This window comes from Passer domesticus, chromosome 1 (genome assembly GCF_036417665.1).
Source record: "Passer domesticus isolate bPasDom1 chromosome 1, bPasDom1.hap1, whole genome shotgun sequence".
Classification (NCBI taxonomy): Eukaryota; Metazoa; Chordata; class Aves; order Passeriformes; family Passeridae; genus Passer; species Passer domesticus.
The window spans coordinates 29,760,174-29,782,824 of NC_087474.1; the positions used below are offsets into that span (position 1 = coordinate 29,760,174).

Here is a 22,651-nt window from a genome sequence, read left to right on the forward strand (position 1 = left end):
TCCAAGTTCTGAGTAATATTTAAAACCTCCCAATTGCTTTTAGTGATGTGCTGAATACCAGACTTGACATCACTGGTAGTCATTGGTGCACATATCACCTACTAGGAATGCACCTTTTAGGCATCGATCATGGGGAAAAAAAGCCTTTTTCAAGGTAACTGATAATCTCAGAAACTGTATATTGCAAAGGCACATATTTTGCAGTATTTTGACACTTCACTTCTGAAACATTAATAAAAATGTATACAAGATTAAAAAAAATATGAATGAAGATTCAGGTTGATCTGTATGCAGTTGAAATGGAGTTTTCAAGAGTTATCAAACACTATATATTAACAACTTTTGAGACGAGACTATAGGAATAAGTAACTATGAGTATGTGTTATTTATGTATACAAATGCAAGATAAGGATTCCTATTAGTGAAAATATTTCTGCTGTCCTTTAAGAAGTATCTTTTATCCTATAAATACAGTGAGAAGGGAAAAAAATGCTAAAGATGCAGCCAAAATAATTTACGAAGGGACAAAAGCCTTTACCATAAATTGTGAATTTTGCAAGATCTTATTATAAAATGGAGTGTTCTACTTTGTTTCCCCCTCAGGGAAAGTCTTAATAACTACATAATGTCTCCAATCAAATGTATTAGGGCCAAATTGCAGGCTAGTCTGCCAGTTCCCTTCCACTCCAAGGCTTCGTACCTATGTGAATAAGGTGAAGTAACGTGTCTTCTGATGGATGTTGGGTAGAAAAATTTTCTAAGTGTTGTTTTAAACCTTTCTTTTCATCTTTATGGCACATCAACAATGCTTAGTTTTTTACATTATACATACAATGAATAAAGTGTTAGATTTTTCAAAAATATTCTCAGAAATGCTAAACAGACACCAGGGAAAAAAAAAAGGTTTTAATGGGTTTTATCTACTGCCACCTTTAACAAAATCCATAAGGAAAGTTTTCCAGTATGGTGATACATGCTGCTAAAAAAGCTGTTCGTCTCAGTGTTAGTTCTTTTATTTAGGTACTGAAATATGAATTGCATAAATCAGCTTGAGGCATTTGAAAATCTTAGTAATGCAACATTGCCTTCCTGATCAGCTGCCATTCCAGGGCACTCTCATTGATATTTCTGTTGTCATCTTCCCTGTGACAGTAACTTACAACACCAATGGCTTTTCATAGCGTTTCTAAACCCTTTCCCTGAAGTTTTCACTCTTGTGGGACTAGTGTGAATGGTTCTATGCTGATGGTGTTATGTATCCTCCTCTGTGTAGGTGCCCGGGTCCCTCTATCCAGTTATGACCATTTGGTGGTGCTACCCATTTGTGGAAACTGCCTTATTTTGTTTTACCACTGTATCAAACCCAACTTCTATTTCTGCTATCACTGAATGAGAATGAATACAAAAATCCACATGCAGTCATTTTTAATTTGTTTGTAAATGAACATAGTCCTTAAAAACTTGAAACATCTCAGGCAACAAGCATTTTTCTCATGTCCTTTTGCTAACAACATTGTCTTCTGGGACGTGCATCAAGTGGTTTGGTGCAGCAGAATTTCAAAGACAAAATATGCTATGGCTGTGAAGAAAGCTACTCCAGAGAGGATCTTGCTACCAAGAGTACCACAAAAGCCCAACATCAGCTAAAAGGAATAAGTAAAGGTGTTGCCAAGGAACAGACACTAATGAGAAGTCTGATACCTAGTTAGCAGTTAGAAATAGATTTATGGCAATGTGTACCACATGGCCCACAGAATATATGAACTTGCACAACAGACTCCAACAGTGTTCTGCCAAGGACGGAATTTTTTTTTCTTTAAACAACTAATTACTATAATTTAAGCATGCATTCTTCTCTGAATGCAATTCTTTAGAGGTGATTAATAGGATAATTATAACTTATTATCTGCCTTTCACTTTTACAAATAATGGTATATGCTGCACCCCTAGTTTAAAAACATTGGCAAGATTAACTTCAGATCTAAACACTACACATGTATTTGAACTCAAATTAGAAAGGTTGGGAAAGGCCTTTGTGAGGTACCCTGCAGTTTGTCAGATGTATTTATTCATGTGCTGAGGATTAGAATTCATAAACATTTTGCAGAGCTTTTTGAAAACTTTTTCTTTTCTCTTGTTGTTTTTGGCCAGGACTTTTCAATACAGAAATTCACTGCTTCATGTGTCCTATTACCAACAGAATAACACTTCAAAAAAAATTCTAAAAGTAGCACAACTTACAACTTTCAGCTTTCAGGGAATGATGGTCTTATATGTTGCCTAAGAGGTAACATTAAATTTACAAGTGCAAATGCCTTCTTTTCTAAGTTTCTCTCTGAGAACCAAGGAGAACAGCTTGGCAGCCAAAATAGATATATTTTTATTTATACATGGCTTATAGCTTAGTGATTTGTTAAGTAAGATAATTCCCACTCTTCTCTTAGAAAAAAGTGAGTGAAGACACTAGGAAAATAGTACTCTATCAAAATTGTCTTCTTTAAATAATTTGAGCATGGGAGGAGAGAATTTTGAGGAGATCCACAACACCCTTTCTGACAGCAACTGGAAAGAAGGCAAGAAACCCTATGCTATCTGAAATGGTTTGGTTTGGTTTGGTTTGGTTTGTGAATACCTTCTTAAATAATAAACAAACTAAAAAGGAAATTATAGAATTAAGTATAAACTTCGTAAAGATCAGTTTTTGCTTAGAAAGTTTACATGCAAAAGTACTTTAAAAACATTTTGATATCTTAGGTTTTTCTCTCCATGCTTCTGTTTACAAGCAGAAAGTTTCCATGTCACTTTGAGAAAAATCCATTTGACCATTTGCAGACCTAATTAGAAGCACTGTAGGTTATCTCCTTGGAAGGAAATCTTCCTAAGAGGTGAGAAGAGATTAAGCAGCTGGGTTCCCTTGAAATCCAAAATGTAAACATGGAAAACCTTCTGGAAGGTGAAAAGGCAAGATGACCATCAGTTGCCTTAAAATATCCCTGAATTTTCTCAACATGATTTGGGAACTGGTCCATTAAAAGAGCATCTGTCAAAACAAAGGAGAAGATGGATTCAGATAATTCCAAAAGAATCATTGCTTTTAAGCCTTTCTGAGATTATGATATGCATGCTGAAAATTAAATTCTTTCACTTATTGTGACACTCTTTAAAATATTCTAGTTTTTCACACATGGTTATATAGATTTAAACCTCATTTTTAAAGTATATATAGATACACATATTACTTCAATTAAGAAAGCCATTGAATATTAAGATTTATATTTTATTCCAAGAAGTCTGTGCAAATTTGGTTGAATATTGAGATTCTCCCCCAAAATCTTCATTGTGGAGTATGGAAATTCCACCTATTTTGCCCATCTTAGCTTTGGTGCTATAAAGAGCTCTGCTATGACTTTTGGTGCCTCATAGTCCTGAGTAATGTTGCTTTAGACATGTTAGGGTACGTGTTCTGCTTTCTTCCCTCCACATTATTTTGAAGAGGCACTATTTTAAGAAATCCTTGGTCATCGGCTTTCCTTGACTCCAGTATGCTAAAGCCTACACTTTATTTCCAACATAACTGCATTCATATGGGGATTCTTCTGCAACCAGAAAGAGTAGGGAAGTATTCTTTCAAGCACAAAACTCTTTGAAGCAAAACCTAAGGATTTAGCTCTTCCTACATTCCATCCCTTTTAAAGCAGCCAGGTGTGATATCTCCGCAGGACACAGAAGTCAGTCTAACATGATGGTCCCTCTGATCTGTCTACAGGTTTGGGCTGTGTCTCTTAGCTCCCCCTGGCACAGCAGTTTTCTGTGGTCTGTAACAAGTGATAATTAGTCACAGATGGGGTCATGCTCTTCTTTGCACAGAGGAAGCAGAGAAGTGCAGTCCACAGCGCCTCTGCCCAGCGGGACCCTGCTACAGAGGCGCAGAGAGGATGCACATCTCTTCTCATTGACTCTGGCGGCCAAGGCCGAATTTGGCCCCAAGTGTGAAAACATTTTTAAGTGGCTAAATTTAACATCTTCTAGTAAATATTCTTCTGGCTTGAATTTCAGTCTGAAGCAGAATTTCACAAAACGTTGTGATTGGTTGGCTCCCAAGTGTGCTTGAAAACTTACACCGGACAATTTTCTTGCAGAGTGTGAAGTATGTGCTTCTTTCTTGCAATCTGTTGAGCTGGCATTTAGGAGGGGATGGTAATTTAAGTGGAAGGCTTGTACTCCGCAGCTTTCCTGCTGATGATGAAAAGTTGGCATTTTCTCCTTTGTGGAATTCAGTGTCAGTCTGGGGCTGCTTGCCAGCCAGGCAGTGAGCTCTGCCAAGAGGGCATTAAAAGAGGTTATTTACCAGAACAGGTAAGCATTTCTCCCTCCAAAATGAAAATATTCATAGAAGTGAATGTAGCCTGGGATCAATTTTAAATTGCATTGTAAACTTGCTCACAATCTCACATCCTCATTGTTAATCTGACTCTAATACTAGAAAAAAATTAACACAGAGTATAAAACACCTGTCAACTGCTGCTTGCATAAACCCAGAGTCTAGAAATAGTTGGATGGGATAGGAAACTGGAGCAATGTGTGTGCCAGAGGTCAGCATGGTGACATCAAAGTTCCCAAGGTGAGTAGTGCTTCTCAGGAAGTGGTTTGGCCAAGGAAGCAGAGAATATTCTGATTCCAAAGTTGCTTGGTTTTCAGGGACTGACAGGTGCTAATGACCCTAATGACCCTTTATGTCTTTGAGCTTATTCCCTGATGAAATCTGATTTGTTTATTTACTGTGTTGTTACCCTTGATCACAAAAATACCTGCCTGAAGTTCTTATATGTAAACAGAGAGCACAGAAGCTCTGAGAAAATTGCTAATATGAGAACATATAAGATCTTTGAACTTGCTTTTCTGTAATCATAGGCAGCATGAAGAGCCACAAAGCTCAGTCTTTATGCTGATAGGTTTTTTACATATGTAGCCAAGAAAGGGTGGTTGTGATTCTTCCCTCTGCAGCCCTGGCATCCCTGAGGAGCCTGCCTGCCTCCTCCCCTTCCTCTGCTTCTGGCAGGCTCTCCGTGCTCCTTAACTTCTGCTTACACTTGCCTCACTTGTCAGTAATCTCTAACTGCAACATTCTTCAGTCAAGCCAGGCTTGATACTTTAAAGCATGACAGTGCTAAAGACAATACAGATATTTCTAGAATTTTCAGCTCAATACAGTCTGCTGTAGTTTCAGATTCTCACCACGTTCCTAAGGATCAATTCAGATCCCTTTCTGGGCACAGAAATTTCCATCATTAATTCCTTTTTCAAACATTTGTTGATATGTCTCTGGCAAATGTTGGCATACCAAGTGATTTTTTTGCCCATTTACATTGTTTTTCCTATTTTGAGAAAGATTAGTGGACTCAGTTTCTACATTAATCTTCTGCTTTGGACACAAAAGCTTGATTCAGCCATGGAAAAGCTTTGAAAATGTGACCCTTTGTGTCTGGTCCAAACTGCCTCTCCAGTGGTTTGGTTATTTCTGCAGACTTGAGCTGTTCTTCTCTGAAAGATTTCATTCCTGGTGGTGTATTTCCAGTGCTCTTTTCAGCTTCTTTTCTGTTAGCCTCCAGATTTAATAGTCTTCATGATCTGAATGCCAGTAAGTGTAGGAGGGAAGGTGACATGCCATATGTGCCAGGTGTAGAGTAATTTCTTTTGTTCAGTTGGGTCTAACTGCTGATATTTTCCAGGGATACCTCTGTGTCTATACAGTTGTATGCAACCAGTGGATAACTACCAAAAGAATCCTCCTTTTGAATGCAGACAGTCTCATTTCAAAGGGTATGGAAATAGCTGCCATAACCCAGTGGCTTTATTTCTGCAGTGATTTTGTAATGGAACATCATTTTGGGCTATGCAGGATATATGATGTAATGAACTCACTTGTGGAGCCTGATAAGATTTCCCTGATATGAAAGAGGGTCCAAAGTCTGTGGGGTGTACTTAAGGATGAGGAGACAGAAAGGCTTAGGAGCCTGCCTCAGCCAAGCTTGGAATACAAAATGAAAGTTTTGTGGAAAAAAAGAGTTCAGGAAATGATCAAACATGCCCATTATACTCACATCATCTACAAAACTGTTAGTAGTGCTAACAGACAGAGTAATGATTGGGATAGGTGTTGGATGTTTTACCCTTTTTCTTCTTTTAGGGGTTCATCGGCTTATTCTGATTTCTAAAACCACATCTGCCATTTCTAAATATTCATCTGATATGTCTAGATATTCAAATGCAGCCTACTTATTTTAAGAAAAATTCTATACTGGTAAATAAAGAGGTGGTTTTAATATATTAGGGAAAATCAAACCTTTGGTTTTGGCTCTTCAAAAATCCAGCTTTAAGGAGGGCAACAAAATATCCACCTTTTAATAGAAAATCTCCTCTAACTGTCTCTACATCAGTTGTTCCCATCTTCATAATTAGTGCAAAGGTTTTGCATGTAATTAGTACAAAAGGTCTACCTAAAGCATCTTATACTCAAAGGGCAAAGCAAGACACAGGTCTCACATATTGCAGTCTGGCAATTCCATACCTTTTACTATAACTCCTACTACTATGGCCTGGAGCTATTTTGTTCTGTTTTGGGGAAGTGAATTGGTCATTCACTTCAAAGCCTTAGGAATTCGGAAATAGATGAAAAAGACCCTTAAACTATTTTTTGCTGCCCCTTATGTGTTCCTGCACCCAATATGACCAAAGAGAACTTCAGGGTTTTGTATTCTTCCTGGCCAAATGATAGATTACTTTAAACAGAAAATGACTAGTGATAAAGCAAATGCTATTTATCTGTGTAAAGCAAGGTATGGATTATTAAGGTCATTATATGGATTACTGTTCTAAAACCTGTAAAGCTTGATCTGTTGGTTGACATTTTCATAAATATGCAGTTTCCCCCCCAGGTACTTGAAAGAGTTTCCCCCCAATTACCTGAAAGAGTAAATGAACAAATAGAGCCACCTATGAAGATGATAAAGTAAATGTGGTTCAAGGATTGCAGAAGTATCTGAAATATCATGGTAATTGCTGTCTTTGTGCTAATCCATGATACATACTAGATGGGAACAATCTTTCTTTGTACTTTTCCCTCTCTGTTAACCAAGTAGCGCTGGGACACAGTCAGGTCCTACCAACACTTTTCTGCATACTTGACCACTGAGCAGAATGGATTGATTTATGCTATGTGAAAACAAAACATAGTGCTATTGTTTCTAGCCAGAAGAAAATCTTCCAGCTGCAATCCCATATGGGCTTCTAAGGAAATAATGACATGAACAGCCCTATTCATTTTAGTTACCAAGACTCCAAAGGATTGGTGATATTTGCAATGTCTTTATTGCTGACAGGCATTCACTGCTGATTGTAGTGGCAGGATCCCAGAAGTTTTGGGATTTGTAGCTGAGCTTGCTTAAAATAGCACCACTCAGGGAGTATCCACACTGCAGTTACTTCCCACTGTGTGTGCTTGGATCAAAGTTGATTTTATCTATCTGGTGAGTAGCCATGTAGCAGTAGCAACCTAGAGGACAGTATATGATGGCTACTGAACTATTAACTTTGCAAAGGAAGCTGCTTGGGTGGGCTTCACTTGACCTAGTTTAAAATAGACCCAGGCACACTTAAGAAAGGAGTTTTGTCTGCAGTACAGATGTCTCCTGTCAAGAGTGGTTGAACTTCCTTAGCATTAGAGAGGAGAGATTGGGATTGATATTGCTGGTTTTTGTCCACCTTGGCACAGTTGCTACTCCTCAGGACACAAGCCTGCACTCCCAGCCATGGCTGTTTAGGTGGGGAAGCAGAAGAGTTTCATGACTCTTAGGATAGTTCAAGGAGAATACAGTTATTGCAGTGCAAGGAGAAGCATTTAGCCCAAACAAGTTTTTACTTTTTCTCTAGGAGAAAATGTGTGGAGGGTGGACAAAAAAGCAGATGTGGATGACATTCAAAATACAATTTAATTTTTATATTTATCCACTGCAGGGCAAAAATAACTATGCAGTAACTGAACACTTCTTTCTGCTAGTGCAGTCCAACTCAAAGAATATACAGTTAAAACTAGGAAATTAAAATGCAGCTTATTCTGTAAAAAACTCAGGGAAGTTTACTTCTAATCTGCATGACCATTTTTTTATTTACTACTTTATTTGAAATTAATGTTAAGCTAGTAAAAGCAGCTGTGTTTTATAGTTTTCCCATATAAACCTTAAAATGTGAAAGATGGTTAGATGAAATAACACCAGAAAAGTAAAGATAATAGAGTGCACACTTTGGTTCCAGTGTGGCTTCAGCAAGGTTTTGTTTGGAGTGCCCAGCTGCGTATACAGACACAGTGGAATTTGGTTTGTGAGGAACCTACAAAAATTACACAAATAACTAGCATTTTTTAATGAATAATACACAGACATGCACCTGCTTCAGAGACTCCATAGATTAGTCTTGCAGCCAATAGAAAAGCCCCTTGGAATTCAATTACATGGCTGGAAAACAGAAAACAAAATCATGACTATACATTTAGAACTGATACCAGCAACATATTAACCAGTTCTTGGGCTGAGCTTTTCCTGAGGATTAGATCATTTCAGTTTGTTTTATGTCCCTGTGGCTTATTAAATATTTATATTATTCTATTCTATTCTTTCAGCTGGAGCCTCTCCCGGAAGATATTGTGCACCAAATCCCCAATATGAATGCAATAGCTTCTTTAAAAAAGACCACTGAAATTCAAAGTATGTTTCTCAGTTTGAGTTGGTGGGTTAGTGGGCTTGGGGTTATTTTTTGATATTAATTAATGTCATAGACATTACTGTTTCAGAGAAATGAGTGGGAAAATGTTTTATGTATAAATTCACATGCTGTGTCTAATATTTATATACATATATATATATATATGCTTTTATTTTTATTTCTTCAGCATTGCTTTGTTTCTGCCACATACTTAGCCTTGAAAAAGTAACCCATTAAAATCATTTAAACATTTCTGATTCCTGAATATTCCCAAATCTTTTCATTCCAGAGCAGCTCGGATGAAATAGGTGTTTGTCAGTGAGGGACAGGAACAGACAGGTAAATTAGAGCTCTAACAAATAGTTGTCAGATTCTGGTTTTGCAGCCCTTTACAAGGTACTCACTTTGATATTCACATGAGCTTGAGATAAAGCTAAAAAGCTCCAATTGGGCACTAATTTATGGAACAGTGCTAAAAAATACATTATTTTATTGTTTCTGAGATAGAGGATACATTATTGCTTCACTTGTGGGTTTAGACCCCAACCCTTAACTACCCAGATGCTTTAGGGCATTTGCTCACTGAAGAACTTTATGCCATCAATTGCTTTAGTCCAACTGAGCACATATCCCTTAAATTCTCTAATCTTCTTGTATCTGCCATTTTACTGAGCCAGTGGGAGCTTCCTGACTTCTACTGTTTGCTGGCTCCTTTAGAATAACAAATTAATAACAAATGTTTTCCTTCATTTGAGATGAACCACAAGTGGTTGGGATTCATCGATGTAAAATAAATGCAGTTTTTAAAAGGGACACCATGCCCAATTCACTGTTCATGCAGTACTTATCCGTCTGATTTAAGTTGCAAGGTGACAAAGAAAATACAGTGTAAGTATATAATTCATCATGCATATCCACTAGACACCTAGATATGGAAAAGCTCTAATTAAACAGCTGTATATAATATGTTCCAATAAGTCCTTTGTGCTGAGTGGTATATCCCTGGGTAGCTCATGAGTTAAAATTCCCTGTTAATAGTCTGTTAATGATCTGGAAGGAGTCAGCAGGTTAAGGAGAATTGTGTATGCACCAGATAGAACAGATTTGTAAATGATAATAAGGGCAGAATGCTACATGCAGACCAGAGACACAAGGAAAAGAGATGCAATTCTGTTTGAAATAAAACATGTATGTAATGGAAAATGGATCTGAAACCACAAAAAGGGTGAATTGAGAAACAGACAAACAGAAGAGTAGGTATACAAACAAATGATGGCTGTTGAAAGAGAAGGTGTGGATTTAGGAAGAAATATACAGTGTAAATCTGAGAACATAGACCAGAGCTCTGCAGAATGACTCAATTTTAACACAATTAGATTTCAGCTGAACTGGTACAGTCATGCAGTCCAGTGGGCTGTTCTGAAACCTTAATCAGGTTGCTCAGGGTTTAGATTTACTTAAATACAACATTCTGCCTTTTCTTGCAACTACCTCAAAAGTTATATTTACCTCATTTTGTCTGGAGACAGACCAAGTATTAGAAAGGAATATGCTTGGATGACAGGAAGGAGCCCTGAGGAAGTTCAGTGTAGCTTTGTGACGCATATTTAGATCTAAGAGTAGCAAGTACCTGTTCAATATTTTAGAGTTAGGTGGGCTGGAGAGCATTAGGCTGTTGAGTAGCACCTCAAGAGGTACTGAGAAAGCTTGGTTTGTTTGGATATTGGCACTGCCTTTGGATATTGGGTTTGGATTTCTGTGCTCCAACTTTCATAATGAATATTAGCAACATTTTATACCAAATAAGCCCCTCCTATGTGATTTTTGCAAAACCTTGAAGCTACAATACTTAGAAACTAAGACACAACTTTTTTTTAAACTAGAATAGAATTTCTATTAATGTTTTGTTTTGACAGTGATACAAAGCTCCTTTGAAAATGTAACAAATTTGGAATTAATAGTTCCCACACCCATGTAATAGGCTATTTCTAAACAATCCTGTCCAGTAGCAGAATACCAACCCCAAGCATTGTTTTTCAAGCAAGCCAAGGTATGTCCTGTCCAAATCTTTGAAAGGCAATTACAAATGCCTATGGAAGTGACAGAAACATTCCCTCTTATTAGTTCCTGGTGATAGTCAGTGCTCACTCAAATCTTTGAGGAAGGCTTAAGCACATTTTCATGCTGAAAGCCAAAGCATACCTAGAAGACTCTTTTGGCTTGATTGTTCCTTGCAATCCATGATTGCTCAAGTTTTGTATGAATGAAACCAACAGTATGCGTCATTCTTTCTCTTGAGCTCCACCAAGTTCTTGTCAATGAATGTAATGGTGCTGGTAGAATTTCACTTCCCAGCAGAGCACAGTAGAAATGGCATTTTCAGAGTGGTTTGAGGCCAATACTTTTTGACTTTTTCTAATTGTCAATCCACAGCATACCTCCTAACAGAGCTCCTTGGCAGCTGTGTGCTGTGATTGGCTCCCCGTTCCATAACTCTTTGCCTGCAAATCTTTTGGCTGAACATGCATTCAAGGCCTGTAGGTTTTGTGTGCAACAAATAAATGTTGTCCGGGATAAAAAGAAGCTTGCAAGGCTTTTCTGGTTACCCAAGGTGTTTGTAAATTACATTTTTCTGATTTTAGGGAAAAACCTATCATTGCTTTTTCACAAGCATCACAGAGCCACTCCTCTTTGCATGAGGTACCTGCTGCTACCTGGATGCTATTTCTAATTGTGACTGCTTAAACATTTTCCCCCACCAACCACAAACACCCTGCCAGGTAGTTCCTGTCTGCACTGCAGTATATGGGCTGCCACCTGCCTCCTGGCCTGACTCTGCTCCCTCTGTGGCTGAAGTCCCTCTCATAACACAGCTCTCAATGTGGGGAAACAAAGAACACCACCAATCACTTGGGAGTGAAGGGCAGTTAAATGGGTGCAGAGAGCCCCACTAATATGCTTGAATTGGCCCTGGGTTTTAATGTTACAAGAAAGTCAGGATTCAGGGGGCAGCTGGTATGCAACCCTGTGTGTGAATGAACGAATGTGATGCAGCAATCCTCACTGATGCTGTTTTATTGTTGCTGCAGGAGAGCAACACAGTGGTAGCTGGGTACTAATATTTTATTTTATGAATAAAAGCCCTTGAAAACTCCAGCAGTGAACATGGGTTCATTTCTTTTATAGGCAAGAGGGGGTATTATTCCCATGCCAACAGATTTGATTTTCTTGCACATCTGTTTCTGCAACAAAAGCCCCACCCACTCTGTGAACATTTAGCTCATAAATTATAGGGTTTGAATTGGGTGTATATTGCAAAGACTGACTTTTGTACATAGGATCTGTGAGAACACTGTGGAATGCTCATATAACTTTTTTGTTTGTTTTTAGTGTATTTTTTAATGAATAGAGAATATGGTCTCTGAGCACAGTAATAATAGAGAATATTTTTGTCTTGTTTTTATAAAATTTGCCAGGCTCCAATCATTGAGCCTACTGTTATGTACATAACTTTTTAGCTCTGTCTTTCATGTTTTTGGAGCAAAGCCAACCTCCTAACACTTAATCTCAACTTTGTAGGATACTTAATACACTTTACATTTTATCCCCAGAAGGTCCCTGTTATTTAAAGATTCTGCTAACTACTCAAACGTGCACACTATTAGAGTTCAAAGAAACACTCCGGCCATGCTCACTTGTTGTTCTTGAAGATTGACTTGGGCTTTCATCTTGCAATGATGTTTTTGAATAAAGACATTTTCAGGCTTTATTGACAGCTGCTTTCTCACTGGAGGGAAAAGTTCATCCTTCCAAAAGCCTGAAACTGTGTTGAGAGCTGTGTTACCAAAGAGGGAGTTTTCAGCAGCCTTTCTTCAGCACAGGCAGCACCACTGCTGGCCTGGCCTCCCAGCTGTCAAAGCCTCCAGCTACCCTCTGGATAAGCACCTCAGCTCAGCCTGCTGCCCAGCTGCCAAAATCCTCCTTTTAGTCCTTGGAAAGGTCCCCTACTTGATCCCCTCTCTTTCACAGCTGTTGAAACCCTCTGTCTAATTCTCAGATAAGTACCCTGATCCAACCTCTGCAGCAGCTGCTGAAAGCTTCTTGCTAAACACTAAGCTCTGGTCCAGAGCTCCCAGACTTCCCAAAGCTCCTAATCCCCAGGTGTCATCCACCTGGCAATTAGTGAGTGCTCAGTGTTTTACTGGACTGTTAAGAAATATGTATGTAAATTCATACTTATTCATGTGGTTTCCAATAATCAAACAGTTTTTTAATAGCCATGCTGCTATTTCTTAATAGCAGATCATTTTATATGTTTAGGATGAGTCACCTGCCATTATTTTTTGCATTGCTTGATGAGCTTCTTCTGTTGCAGGCAAAAATCTGAAAATACTCATGCTTTTAATCCACTGCTGTATTTTTACATAGCAGAACAGAAAGCTCTATCCCTTATGATACCTGGCAGCCTTCCAGCAACAGCCAGTTCATATATGAAAGTTTTAACTAAATTATTGTTCTAGTATACGCCCTGAGGTTGGAGGAGAAAGAACATCCAGGACTAACAAACCTGATTGTTCTGGCAACACCACTTCTGAGCTGGCATTTCTGACTTCTTTCCTTTTCAAGACAGTGCTGTGTGAGCACTTTGTACATTTTTTTTATTTTGCACAATGTACTTTTTTTTTACATTTTGCTGTCTCCACATCAACTGTGTGCCATATCAGAACTTCTAGTTATTAACCCTGCTCTGAACTCCCATCACCTTGTGTAGATAAAACCAATAGACTTCCTGACAATCTGTGTTCATTAGTCTGTGTGTTACTCCTCCAGTTTATTACCTTCTGGGGAAGGGTGTGACACAGCTTTTGGAACGAAAGCACTTTCCAACTTGGCATTCTTAGGTTCAGAAATAGACCTCTTCACTGCAGTTTGAAATTTCAACTGTACTGCTTACACCACAGAGATTTTAAACTATAATCACTCAGTGTTGAACTAAGTGATTACTGTTCTTGTACCACCATGCTAGCTAAAATTCCCATAAATTATTATGTGTGTTTTCCTTAGGCAAGTACTGGAAGTCAGTGGAGCCATACTCTGTGCCAGTGGATTGTGCTCTGGCTGAGTCTCAGAAGCAAGAGAGGGAGGAGACAGAAACAGTATCAGCTATGGCCTCTCTTTCAGTGGATGTTGAGCAGTGTATTCCTCAGGAAGGCAGCAGGTAAGTGCATGAAATTATTAAAGTCAACAAGGCTTTTGCTCCAGCCAAGTACAATTAAGAAGAAAGGAAGACTAAGGGTTGTTTCAAAATTACCTTGAGATACCTGCAATTTTTCATCCCTGGATTTCAGTTCTTTCACTTAGCCATTGGAAGCAGAGATATTAGCAGTTTTTTGGGGTTTCGTATCCTTATTTCTGTACTAAAATTCATTATTATTACAAGAACCTTGTTTTCTTCCCATGTCTACTTCTCGCTACTTCATTAAAACTGCAATATCCTTATGAAGTAAATAGACATGGTCAAGTGTAATCAACCATATTGTTCTCATTAGAAGCTTTTAAAATCTCTTTTAATTTTCTAGGAAGGCATTCAACAAACAGTCAGATAAATTTAGTAACTATGGACTTAAATCACTATTAAGTGATATTAGACAGGCATTAGAAGTTACTTCCCTGGAAGAAATGTGAACAGTACTAGTATAAAACTTAAAGCTATCCTGACCAGGATTAGGGCCAACATTTCCTATGTACTAAGATCAAGGTAGACCAGCAAAGAATGAGAGTGCTGGTTTTCCCAGCTTTTCATCTGCTTTTTACATTAATGAAAATTTCTTTCAATTTACAAATTAAGAAAATGATGCAGTAAATGCTATTGTGTGTTTTGCCAACTATATGTGGAAAAACACAGTAGCCACCAAATATTGTGTCATCTATAATCAGAAAAGCCACTGGAGAAGTTTTTGGAGTTTCCTATTATTTTCTGTTTGTTTGTTTTAAGGACAAATACTCCTGGTCTTCACCAGTAGAGAAAGACACAAAATGTAGTGGAACTACTTGGGCTCCATCTTACACAGCAAAGAGGAGAGGAGGGAGGAATGATGAAAAAAAGCCTTATAAGGAGACTCATCAGCTCATCAGGCTGTGGAACAACAGTCAAGAGAGAGCTGTGGGTAGGGACAGCAGTGGTGGGAGTGGAGCCAGAAAGATCCATGGCTCCCACATTGTAACTGCTTCTTAGTTGTTTCAGTTCTTTCCTCCTGTGTTGTGTCTTTTAATCAGAACTGAACTGATAGGCACCCAGGGGAATAGTGCAATGCTCAATGCTGTGGATGTGTTTGGCAATGAACATCCTCACAACAGTGGCAACACTCATCTGTCAAAGAATTGAGGCATGGCTCAAAGGGACACACAGGGAGTGGAGCTAGCTAGTAAAGTTCACAGTATTTTCATAATTACCTTTCCAATTGTAATTATATTTAATATGCCATGGCTATTCTTGTGCTGGGGTTATTGCAGACAACTTCATAAAAGCTTAGAGAAGAATACATGATGAACACAAGATGTATTTTAGATTTGTGACTGTGGTAAGCAGTGCTCAACTAAGGAATAATGTAGTTTTTCATATAAGTTTCTGACAGTTACAAGACACTTCAGCTAGCTAGGGACAGAAAAAAATCCCACTTGTGTGTGCATAGCTCTGAAATATAAATAATTTTAGTTAAAGTACTGGAAATAATGTAGTGAAGCAAATTAAAGCTATAAATTATCTGGAAAAGGGCATGGTTAATTTTGTGTATTTTTGCATTGCTGAGAATAACCAAAGATTTTATTTGTTATGTGCCTCCACTCCAAACTACAACTACCAAGAGCAACTACTACTCCTACATGATTTGAACAAAATAACCCTTTGACTAACACTGCACTTAATTACTGTACTTATTACCTACCAACTGATAACCTGTGACAGTTTCCACCCATTCTGAAAACAGAATTTCAGGGCAGCTCTGAGACACATGGCAAAAAATGGATGTACTGAAATGTGCACAAGTGGAATTCATGTGGCTGCCAGATTCATTACACTTCATCAGTTCTGGACTCTTGTAGGGATGAATCCATTGTGATGAATTGTTTTGTGGAAAAATGACTTCGTTTGGAATATCTTCTGTGGTGCTGCAGATATTTGTCAGCTGCACAAAAAAAAGCCTACGCACGCATTCATCCTGAAATCTCTTTCCACGCTTGTAACCCTCAAAGAAGTCACATGAAGCCAAGTTGCCTTTAGAGAGTGACAGGACAAGAAAGATGGTGTCCTACTGGACCAAAATTGATACTTAGGTTTTCTGAGGCTTCTGAGCATCATTATCTTTGTTTTCTTCCTGATAAATGTAAGAAACAATATGGAATCAAAATGATCCCCCTGAAAGTTGGATTTTGAGAGTCCTCAGCTGTGAGGAAACCTGAGAGGACCTTCCTGCTCTTTTGAGTGTAAATGAAAATCCATGATGGAATGTCCAGAGAGTGAGCCTGTGACATTGCATTCTTTGGGTTCTGTATAATTTACTTCATTTCACATAAGCACACCATCCATTTCATAGGTACATACCAACACAAACAGCAGGAATGTAGAGACGAGTTCAGCTTTGCTTTTTCATGTTTTTTAATGTTTGTTGTAATAAAGGACCATGTATGCAATGCACCTACACCAGACACTTCCTACAGCAAACAGAGGGCAGCAGGGATGTGGGGAGTCATGTGGTGTCTCAAGTTCTGTTAGAAGGTGTTCCTTTCCTCCTACTGGTGTAGATGGGGTCACCTTCTGAAGACCTGTTGCAAGCTTTTGCATTGAGTGTTCATTTGAGAAAGTTGCTTGTGACAGGTAGGGTGGGAGCAGAACAGGAATACCATGGCTGACAGGGCAGCCTGAAAGGTTCTTTCCTTACACCAGGAGTCAGTTTGCTTCCTCTTAATTCCCACCACGGTCAGCCAGGCTGATAGTTCTGGCCTGCAACTCTAAGCCTGTTTCACTGATTCAATGGCAGAGATCCTGTCGACTTCAGCTCTGGATGGTCAGGCCTCCAGATGAAGAGCAGCAGCAAGAGTCTCTCTGCGGGAAGTTATGTTGGAGGATATATTGGTGTTGGAGTGAGATGACTCACTTTAAACTCAGATTTTGGGCAAAGCAGTTCTTTTCCTGGCCAACTCATATCTGACTCATTTACCACTGATGGATAAAATGCTCCTGGCTAAGGCCCATATAAAGTATTTTTATTTCTTTCTTCTCTCTTTCTTTCTTTTCTTCAAGTGACAGTGCCGATTATTTTTTTACTTGATTTTCTCTGGCAAGGCAAATGAAGAAAAACGTGTAAAGCTGCTATGCTTTTGGTGTTTTATTTTACCAAAGAATAACTCTGCATCTTAAGGTCAAATTGAATCTCAATTATTGCCTTTGGAAAAGTAAAGATATAGAAAAAAGAGTTTGTGGATAGGATAGGGAACATGTATGGTGCTGACGGGGATTTAAATGGAGATGCAATTAGAGGAACAGGCATGCCCTATAAAACATTTCTAACTACCAGAACTTTTGTGTGTTGATAACTGTTTATTCCCTATGTGAGATACAGATTTAGCAGATTAGAATTTTGCTTTGGCCAGACATCTGTTTCAGAAATTGTGCTGTGAAATATTCAGTACACTGCTGTCCCTGATACCTTGGAGCTTCTGTATGTTTCTTCTTAAAATGGAAAAAGAAAAGGGTGTGGAGGGAGATCTTTTGCACTTACTATTTTTACAGGAAGCAGTAAATCTTGAGAATGACATTTATCAGAATTTGACTTTATGGCTCTGGTTCAGATGAGCATAGATTTTACTCAAATGGAAATGAAAACAAAGTATAATTTTTATTCTTAGTGTTACAGAGCTACAGTTGCAGTTTCAGTCAAATTGTATTATATTACATACTAGAGCAAATCTGGTTGAATCGTGGGGTACAGCTAGCTGGGTCACTTGCCATATTTGTCTATCCACTCATAAAGCTTCACTTGGCATTTCACTGTTCAGATATCTACCTCAGCTGTGCTGAGTACACAGCACATACCTGGCCATACCCCACAGGGCTTACAATTCCCTCCAGGCTCAGGAGCTGCAGAACAGCTTTCCCAGGTCAGCCTACACCCTTATCTTGCTCACCTTCTCATCACCTTCTCATCATTTTGATGGTGGGTTCATAAGGAAGAGAGCCAGGAGTAGAAGAGGCTGAGAGCCAGCCTTGCCCTGGTGAGTTGATAGATCTTAACTGCTCTATCTGACCCATCCTGTGTAAAAGCCTTGAGCATACATACACAGGCATAAACTTTTCAAAACCTTTTGGAACCAGCTTACACCTCTGGGTAAGCACTTGGGTAGTGAACCCCACAGCCTCATCAGGCATCACACTGCTTTTACTAATTAACCAGTAAAATCACTGGGAAACCCCTAGGTCTTGTATTGTGAGAAAGAAAACCACCTCTTTTCTTACTCATAATCTTTGACCCATATCTGGCTTTAAAGGCCAGAGCTTCTCAAGACTCTGTATTCCTGTTGGGATGGAAATAATTTCTTACCTTTGATGATTTTTGCTCTTCTCTGTGCTTTTTGTAGTTTCTTTGAGATGGAATAAAAGCTGCATGCAGGACTCCAGGTCCTGGGCATATTGTGAATTTACACAGTAGCTAATACTGGGGATGTTTGTTTCTGTGGCTTTCTGCTCCTCTACCATTAACACCAAGCTCTCAGTCATAGCCGTCATTGTTAATTCAGTTAAAGCTGTCCTCCCTCATTTTGTGTATTCTGTGTTTCTGTTGCTTGCCTTCTTCTCCATACAGAAATGCTGCTGTGAGCCTTAGAGCTGAGTAGTATTGGCAATTTGGTGTCATCAGCAAACATTATCACCTACATCTACTCGTAGTCTGCCTAGTTTTTTGAGATGCTCTGGAGAATTCCTCCATGGTAAAAATTCACCAATATTATTCTGTGTTTCCTGCTTTTGGTGCACTTTTAATCTGTGAAAGGACCTTCTTTCAACAACCAAGGTTCTTCTAAGCATTTGGATAAAATTGTTGGAAGACCTTCTTTGCAGGGGAAAATCACTTGATCCCTCTTCCCTAATTTCCTTCAGAAACTTTTAATAAATTTGAAAGGATTGCCATCTTTATAAGTGTTAAGACCTAACTCTTACCCAAATGACTGTTACCTAAATGCCTACTAATTCCATCACTGATTGTAGCTGCTTTCAATTTTGCCATACAGGCTTACTGTACCTCCTGTGGTTTCCAAAAGGGGAATTGCTTTTCTTGCCTTCTCTACCTCTTGCTGAGTTAAGCTGTAGAATATGCTCAATAACTATTTCTTTAACAACATCCTAATCATATTCCCCTGGAACTTAGCAGACAGATATCATCTGCTCTTAGAAATTTGGCAATGTTTGGTGTATCAGTTTGTTCTAGCACTGATTCAGTTCAGGATAATTCATCTGCAAGTAATAAAATCTCACTGACACATCTCTAGTGAACCCAGATATAAATAGTTCATTTTACTTTTGTGGTCTACCTTCCTTGATGCTCCTTTTATGCTTTGATCATTTCCTCTGATGTATTTTGAAAGATCTTTTTATTATTAGCTTTTATGCCTTTAATATATTGCTTTCCAGACTTTCCTTTAGTTTGCTTCATTGAGGATTTACATTTAACTTGCCAGAGTTTATATTTTATTTAATTTGCCTTTTTCGGACATTACTTCCTCATTTGAGAGTATATATGTAGTTACCTTATTCTGCTCTTAAACTAGGGTGGTTTTACTTTTAGTTCCTTTCTCTTTGATCCATACTAAGTCCATTTTTACTAGGATATACACTTACTCAGGATGTCTTATATAATATCTTTAGACACTCCCGAAATCACCTTCATGATATAGAAATGTATCTCTTTTTCCCCAGCTCTTTGCTACCAGAGGATCACTTTTCAATTACAACTATCTTCCCTGAGACAGCTGAGTTAAATTAGGAACAGATTATGGCATAAAATAGCCATACCATCCCAGAAAAATCTATCTTTTGTTCAGTTTCTACCTTGGAAACATACCTTGATTTTTTATTTTTTGTGTGTGTGATAATTTAGCTAAGAGGAGTCTCTGTAATGCTCATTTAAAAAATAAGGTAAGAGAAACATTTTCTTTTTTGGGTGATGTCTAGAGTTTATCTACATTCTTAAATACTACTTTTTTTTAAAATTGTAGATATCAATTACTTTTAATATTTTTATCATAAATAACATTTATTCTTAATTGCCACAGAACAATATTTAAGATATCACATGTTTTGCCAGATTTTATCCATATGGTAGGATTTTTGCCTCATCTATTTATTTTGTTTGAAGGCTTAAACAACATCATTTTATTTAGCATTAATTGCAAAGAGATTATTTCATTCTGCCATAGTCAGAATTCTACATATAGAGAGCTAGAGATGAACAGTCTTTACAGCACACAAAAGAAAAGTGAATGCAGGAGGGCTCAGCTCCTAAGAACTTGCAGTTTAAATGATCCGCAGTGAAGCCTTAGAGAAAAATCACAGTTGTGGTTCTATAATCATTGCAATCTCAATTGGTGACTTTCTGAATTTGCTGACTGCATGGAATTGGTTTAGATCAGACCTGAGCTCACAGCTGCATCTCGAGGAACTGCTCCGAGCACACAATGTGGGATGGGGGTTCAGCCTGTTTTATGTTTTTATGCCAACTTCCTGTCAGCCACAGGAGGACTGACTGAACTGACGTAACTCACAGTGACAAAGCTGAAGTAACACAAATTTGGCCTGTCAGACTCTGCCCCCTCAATTTTTCTTTTGACAATTTTTGATTTTGTCAGAATGCGTATATATTGATTCTCTGCTCAGTGCTATGGGATTTACAGTGTTTTTCTCTCTGTCCTTTGGCCCCAAAACAATACTGGCTCTCACACAAACTCTAGCCTGAGGACTTAGCTGTTATCTCATAAAAATATATGTTTTTAATGATAAACCACGGGATAAGTCCGGTGACTTCTCTGACACTAATAAAATGAAGGTAAAACATACACATAAGTCTTCAAAATGAGACTGAAGAAGACTATGAGAGTACCCACACTGTGAGAAAACAGCTGGATTACATGGAGCTCTAACCTTATCTCCTTTCCTAAAAAGGACCTTGCATCTGGCACTTATATATAAAAATTATTTTTGGTGCTTATGCTCTGGCTGGTGAAGAATTTCGGCCTATTGTTGGAATATATTGGAATATATTAGAATGTAGCACTCAAGATCAGTGAGGGCTTCTCCTGCCCCTCAGAAGCACCTTTGTCAGTGAAAAATTTCCCTGTGAACGTCCTAAATAAGATCCTCATTGTACTTTGTTCATGAGAATGTCAGTCCCAGAAGTCAAACACGTGTGAACAGACTGTTGCATGTACTGCTTCCCTAGGTTCTTATGAATAGTCCAAGCTCCTACTCTCACTTCCAGAGGTTTTCCAGAGCTTCATTCCTTCCTGATCTGCCAATCACCACCTGAAATCTATTGACACATATTGTTTCTCATTCGTAGAACCTAAAAACTGAGCTGTCATATGCTTCCAAATTATCTTCTTTCCAGACAGACCCATAAAGTTCTGGATGTTTAACAAGGGCTTATTGACCCTCTGTGTTATGGCAGAGGACTTTCAGGTCTCCCACAAGTGGCTGGAGAAAGTGGAAGTGTGTGGTTGGCACAACAGCAGCACACCCTATGAATTCCTCACCTGGTGTGTGATCTTTTATTGCACCTGAGCACCTCAGAGCAGGCAGGGCTCCATCTCACCCTGGCTGCCACGGTGTGCTCTCTGCTGCAAGCCAGAACAAAGGAAAGTGGGGAAAAGAGGGAGTGTAAGGGGGCTTCCCCTCACTGCTCAGGAATGAGGGAGCTGCAGTGGTTACTGTACATAGGAAACATCCTCCACCATGTGGTGAGGAACAAAAGATTTGTGATTTATCAATCATCTTGTAGAGTTTATACCCTTTGGAAGGTGATTAGTCTGAAAAAGATTGTCTCTTTCACACGTCATTCACCTGACATATTTTTCAACATGCTATCAGTGATCATTCCAAAGCAGAAAGGAATAACCTGTATAAAATAATTGAAAGACATACTGCTGATTTTTTCATTGGGAAATTCTTTAATAAATCCCAGATTAATTTAAAATTCTCTGGCTTCCTTGCTGAATAAATTAACAAAGCCCAAGCAAGCCCCCCCTTATTTTTTTTTCCCATGGGATCTCATGAATTTTTACTTTCTGAGGAATGTTTTACTGAAGACAGTTATTATACTGGCTTAGAAGAATTAACTGGTAAACATCTAATTTATTAATTTACATTTACTTTTCTCTCCTGATTTTAAAATTTATTAAAGTTACTATTTTAAAGTAGTTCTTAAGGCTGAATGACTGAGATGAAAAATTATTTCTGTCCAAATTATTTGCCCTTCAGTAGTGAAGTCTCTCCAATATCTCAGGAGCTTCCCATTTTATAATTGCCATCATATACCTTAGGTTCAATAGATTGTCAGATATGAGGACTTGCAAGACTTGACATCAACTCATCATATATGTCCTCATCATTTTCTTATTGGTTGTCTTAGAGAGCTCATCTTGCCTAAGCTGATAATTTCCCAGAGGTTTCCATATAAAAGGTATAGATATAATCTGATTTGCTTTAACTATTAAAAGCTTTTTCTTTGATAGCAATCTGCTGATCAGGTTCAGGATTTAGTCTCAAAAGTTGCAAGCAGGCAGGCAATATGTTTATGAAAACACAAAATTAAAAACTAGGAGACTGGAGAAGAACTTCAGAGGGAACACT

The 22,651-nt window shown here is 38.3% G+C and overlaps 1 protein-coding gene across 18 annotated transcripts in view; it reads left to right on the forward strand.

Annotated features, from left to right (window-relative positions):
- Positions 1-22,651, forward strand: part of HDAC9 (histone deacetylase 9) — a 452,594-nt gene that overhangs the window by 423,033 nt on the left and 6,910 nt on the right. For 17 of the 18 annotated variants that reach the window (XM_064411632.1, XM_064411622.1, XM_064411704.1 and 14 more), the window contains 2 exons: positions 8,675-8,759; positions 13,822-13,975. In XM_064411632.1, coding sequence (XP_064267702.1) covers positions 8,675-8,759; positions 13,822-13,975 — 239 coding nt within the window. The remainder of the gene's footprint in view (positions 1-8,674; positions 8,760-13,821; positions 13,976-22,651) is intronic. The other variant, XM_064411662.1, reaches the window with a different exon arrangement.